General features: G+C 56.8%; 1 protein-coding gene across 1 annotated transcript in view; it reads left to right on the top strand.

Moving 5' to 3' along the window:
• The first annotated feature begins 435 nt into the window (after positions 1-435).
• The window catches only part of LOC123180074 (protein trichome birefringence-like 10), a 16,509-nt gene continuing 12,134 nt past the window's right edge, over positions 436-4,810 (top strand). Inside the window, exon 1 of the mRNA XM_044592033.1 lies at positions 436-1,144. Coding sequence (XP_044447968.1) covers positions 546-1,144 — 599 coding nt within the window. The 5' untranslated portion in view covers positions 436-545. The remainder of the gene's footprint in view (positions 1,145-4,810) is intronic.

Here is a 4,810-nt window from a genome sequence, read left to right as displayed (position 1 = left end):
GAGCCCGCCGGCATGCTACCGTAGTCCCCCCAAGAACACGGTGCTGAGACAGATGGATAGGGGAAAAGAATCTTTCGTGGTGGCAAAGCCACTTTGAAAAAATATGGATAGGATCTGAGAAAGCACGTTGCAATTCAGCGATTTTAATCGTTGGCAACACTACTCAGTGGTCCATATTTTAGTGGATTTGGCTCAATATATAAAAAAAGGCGATAGCAACCTAGAATTGGAACACATACGAGCACTTATCAGGCTGCTGTCACACGAGAAAATGGCATCTAGTCGGCAATTCGGAACAAGTGAACCACGGACGAGCACCTGTCACGTCCTCTGTCAACGTGTGGCCCATGAGAAGATTCCACGGGACAGTGATGCTGAAACAGATGGCGTCTCCACTCCGTGCTAGCCTGAAAAGAATGGCGTCTCCGTGTGGGCTGCAGAAATCTTACCATTGTTACTAGAGTCGGCACCTCGGCCACGCTAACACTCTACAACCGTAATGCCGTAATGGCTCATGGCGACGAATGGGGTAGCCGTGGTGGTGCATGCCCAAGTGCACTCCACAGTCCGCACGCTTCGCTTTCCCCAAAATCAAAACCCAGACAAACCCAAATTCTATTCGCTTGCCGCTCGCCTCTCGTCCTCGTCTCATAAACTTCAGCCTTCCTGCTTTTGTTCTTGGTCTCTTCTCGCCTTGCTTCGCGGGGGAGGGGATGGTGGGGTCGCCGACGAAGCGGCGGGCGATAAGGAGGCCGCTGGAGAAGGCCGGGATGGTGGGGCTCGCCGTCCTGGCCACGGCGACCGCCGCGCTGCTGCTGCTGCTCGTATGCAGCGCGTCGCTACGATACTCCGCCGCCGTCGACCACGCGCTGGCGGCGCCCAGGAAGCTCTGGAGCGGCGGGGTCTCCATCGCAGCCCAGGTGTCGCCGTCGCCGTCGCCGGAGAGGGGTGCGGCGGCGATGGCGGCAGGGGAGGAGGAGTGCGACCTGTTCGACGGGAGTTGGGTGTGGGATGACAGCTACCCGCTCTACGACTCCAAGGACTGCCCCTTCTTGGACGGCGGGTTCCGGTGCTCCGAAAACGGCCGGCCCGACGCGTCCTATGTCAAATGGCGGTGGCAGCCGTCGCGCTGCGATCTACCCAGGTTTGTAGGTTCGAGTTCTCTGATTCTTGTTTGTGCCGTTGCTTGCTACTAGCTAGTAAGTAGTACCCCTCCGTTTGGTTTATGTACAAATCGACATGAATGCTAGTACGTAGTTTTGCCAAGCTTGTTGTGTCAGAGAAATTTCTAGTCACAACGCACAAGAACCTTAAATTCGTTATCTGTCATGAATTTTGACATGTCACTCTCTGGCGAGATTTTTTTGTTGGAAACGGAGGCAATGCCCCCGGCCTCTGCATCATGATGATGCATCCGGCCCTCTTATTAATAATCCAGAAAATAACGTCAAAAAGGTCTTACAGCTCGCAAACATAGCGAAATAAAGTAAAGAAACGACAAAAAATACAGGCGGACAATAACAACCGATACGGTAATAAGATGGATAAGCTCCCTAGACTCCTATCCTGTTATGCGAGCGCCATCCGAACCGGTTGAAGATAACCCGAGCTACCATCTCTCATTGGTTGCACCCAGTAACCAAAGGCTCCCTGGAGTCCATAGGAGTGAGTAAAGACCACGTACGGATCCAAGCTGTAGCTCTGAAGATAACCTGTAGTAGCCTCGGCATGACGAAGCATGGCGGCCCTCTTGGCACGCGCTACCTGCAGGTCGTCCGCATCTGGCTGTCCCTGGATCCGGTCGCTGACACGCCTGCCAGCCGACACCGGATCCGCTATCCCGCCGAAAGCGATAAGCTCCTCCGTCGTCCTCTCTCGAGGGGTACGGTCCCGACTCCCACGCCCTTCCCCTATCGCCGGTGAAGGAAGGTAGGGCGTAGTCGAGCGGGCCTCGGCCGCCGAGATCAAGGGGAAGAGGACCGTGGACACGCCTGCTCACTAGGCCCGTTCCCCCTTGCTGAACAGCTCGTCCCCTGGCCAACCTGCAGAGCGCACTCTTGTGGAGGGATTGCGACACGGTACTCCTTCCCGCATCTCACCCCTAGCTCGCCACTCAGGATGGTGGCATCCCGTGGAGGGGTTACAGCACGGGACTCCTTCCCGCACCTCACCCCTAGCTCGACCGGTGAAGCCTGTGTGTGAGGAACGCCATAGACCGCCTGTCCAGGCGCCCCTCCCAAAGAAGTCAAGACGGGCACCGGGGCCTCCTGCCCGCGCCCCCCCCCCCCACACTCGGTCAACCCAGCAGAAACAACCGTCCCATCGGGTGTGGAATCCGCAAACAACGCCTCGCAGGCCATACTCAACACTGGTGGCAACTCAAGTTCCGCCGGGTCGCCTGCCTCGACCCTGGTGCTCCATAACCGACTAGGAGCCGAACTCGGTGCAAACGAACCAAAGCGAAGCGTGTTCATCGGAGTAGTGGACGGGGGTGTCTCTTTGGTAGATGTGTCTACCTTATCAGATTTCGCAGTAGGCCCCTTGTCCGACTCCGGCAGTGAATCATCGGACCCCTTATCCTGATTCCCGGACACGCCACCCCGCTGAGTCATCTCCATGTCCTGTGGCTCATCCCCATCCTGGGAAATCGGAGTATCCTCGATCTCAAGCCCTAAAACATAAGTGACTCTAGCATGTGTCCATCTAACCACATCTGGTATGAACTCAACACTCACAACACTGACCAGCAACCTCGCAGCCCTTTGTGCACGAATGAAGGGCATGTCAACCCTTTCTGTCTTACCAATCATAGCACCCAAGCTCCACGCAATCAGAAAATGCTTTATCAATTTTGGTGGTGCACCAAAGAATGCACAATTCGCATTTGTACTCACAAGTTCCAATCCATCACGGGTTCTTGGTCACGTGGATAGGTTGGTTGTGCCTTATTAGTTTTTAATTTTCAGTTGGGCGTGTATGATGTTGTAATTGCACGATGTATTGCTTTTCATGCATAGGCACGTATATATGATGTACAAAGGTGGGCCACGGACCTCAACTATACAAGGAACTAGGAGGCGGGCCCAATACACAATATGCACATAACACATATACTCATCACTCCCCCGCAGTCGAAGCGGCACCGCGGCTGACGCAAAGACTGGACCGGAACTCCTCAAATGACGCCGTAGGCAAGCCCTTGGTCATGATATCGGCAAATTGTTGGGAAGTAGGGACATGCAAAACACGAATATGGCCAAGGGCAACCTGTTCCCGAACAAAATGAATATCCAACTCAATATGCTTGGTCCGTCGATGATGCACCAGGTTAGCGGAGAGGTAGACCGCCGAGACGTTGTCGCAGTAGACCACCGTGGCACGATCAACAGGGCAAGAGAGCTCCTGAAGCAGTTGGCGAAGCCACGAACACTCGGCGATGGCGTTGGCTACCGCACGATACTTAGCCTCAGCACTGGAACGAGAAACCGTAGGCTGCCGCTTGGACGACCACGAGATGAGTGAGGGTCCAAGATAGACACAATAGCCCGAAGTGGAGCGACGAGTGTCAGGGCAGCCCGCCCAGTCTGCATTGGAGTAGGCGTGAAGCGTGACGCCAAGATCCATAGTGCCACAGATATAGCGGAGAGTCCGCTTGACAACATCCCAGTGAACGTCTCGAGGAGCATGCATATGAAGACACACCTGCTGCACGGCATACTGGATCTCCGGTCGAGTCAGAGTGAGGTACTGGAGAGCACCAACGATAGACCGATAGAAAGCAGCATCCGAAGCAGGAGAACCAACCGTGGCAGAAAGCTTGGCCTTCGTATCAACAGGCGTAGCGGCGGGCTTACAGTTAAGCATGCCAGCGCGCTCGAGGAGCTCGTGAGCATACTTCCGCTGATGAAGGAAGAAGCCATCCGGACGGTGCACCACCTCGATACCGAGGAAGTAGTGCAAAGGACCCAAGTCCTTGATGGCGAACTCAGCACGAAGACGAGCCGTGAGCTGACTGAGGAGACCAGCCGTACATGCCGTCAGGATGATGTCGTCGACATAAAGCAGCAAGTAGGCCGTGTCAGAGCCCTGATGATTGACGAAGAGCGAGGCATCCGAGCGGGTAGAGCGGAACCCAAGCTGGTGGAGAAACGCCGCGATGTGCTGGTACCAAGCGCGCGGAGCCTGCTTGAGTCCGTACAAGGACCGCGAAAGCAGGCACACGTGGTCGGGAAGCGCCGGGTCAACAAACCCGGTGGGCTGCTGGCAGAAGACCTGCCCCTCGAGGTGACCATGGAGGAAGGCGTTGGAGACGTCCATCTGGTGCACCGGCCAAGCACGGGAGACCGCAAGGTGGAGAACCGTGCGTATCGTGCCGGGCTTGACAACCGGAGCGAAGGTGTCGGTGAAGTCGATGCCAGCACGCTGTCGGAAGCCATGAACGACCCAGCGCGCTTTGTAGCGATCAAGGGTACCATCAGGACGGAGCTTGTGTTTAAAGACCCACTTCCCGGTAATCACGTTGGCGTGCCGGGGACGGGGAACAGGCTGCCACGCCTGGTTGCGCAACAGGGCGTCAAACTCCTCTTGCATCACAGCCATCCAGAGCGGGTCACGAAGAGCGGCTCGAACGGAGGACGGCAACGACGACGGCTCAGAGGTGGACGCCGCATGGACGTAGTCAGCCGAGGCGTAGCGCGAGCTCGGGCGAAAAACGCCCGTACGGGCGCGGGTGACCGGACCGGCCACAGGCGCTGGGGGGGCCGCGGGCGCCGAGGGGGCCACGGGCGCCGGTGGCGCGGGGGGTGCCGAG

The sequence above is a fragment of the Triticum aestivum genome, chromosome 1D, assembly GCF_018294505.1.
Source record: "Triticum aestivum cultivar Chinese Spring chromosome 1D, IWGSC CS RefSeq v2.1, whole genome shotgun sequence".
In the NCBI taxonomy this organism is placed as follows: Eukaryota; Viridiplantae; Streptophyta; class Magnoliopsida; order Poales; family Poaceae; genus Triticum; species Triticum aestivum.
Note: the sequence above shows the minus strand (reverse complement) of the source record. Positions and strands in the feature narration are given on the sequence as shown.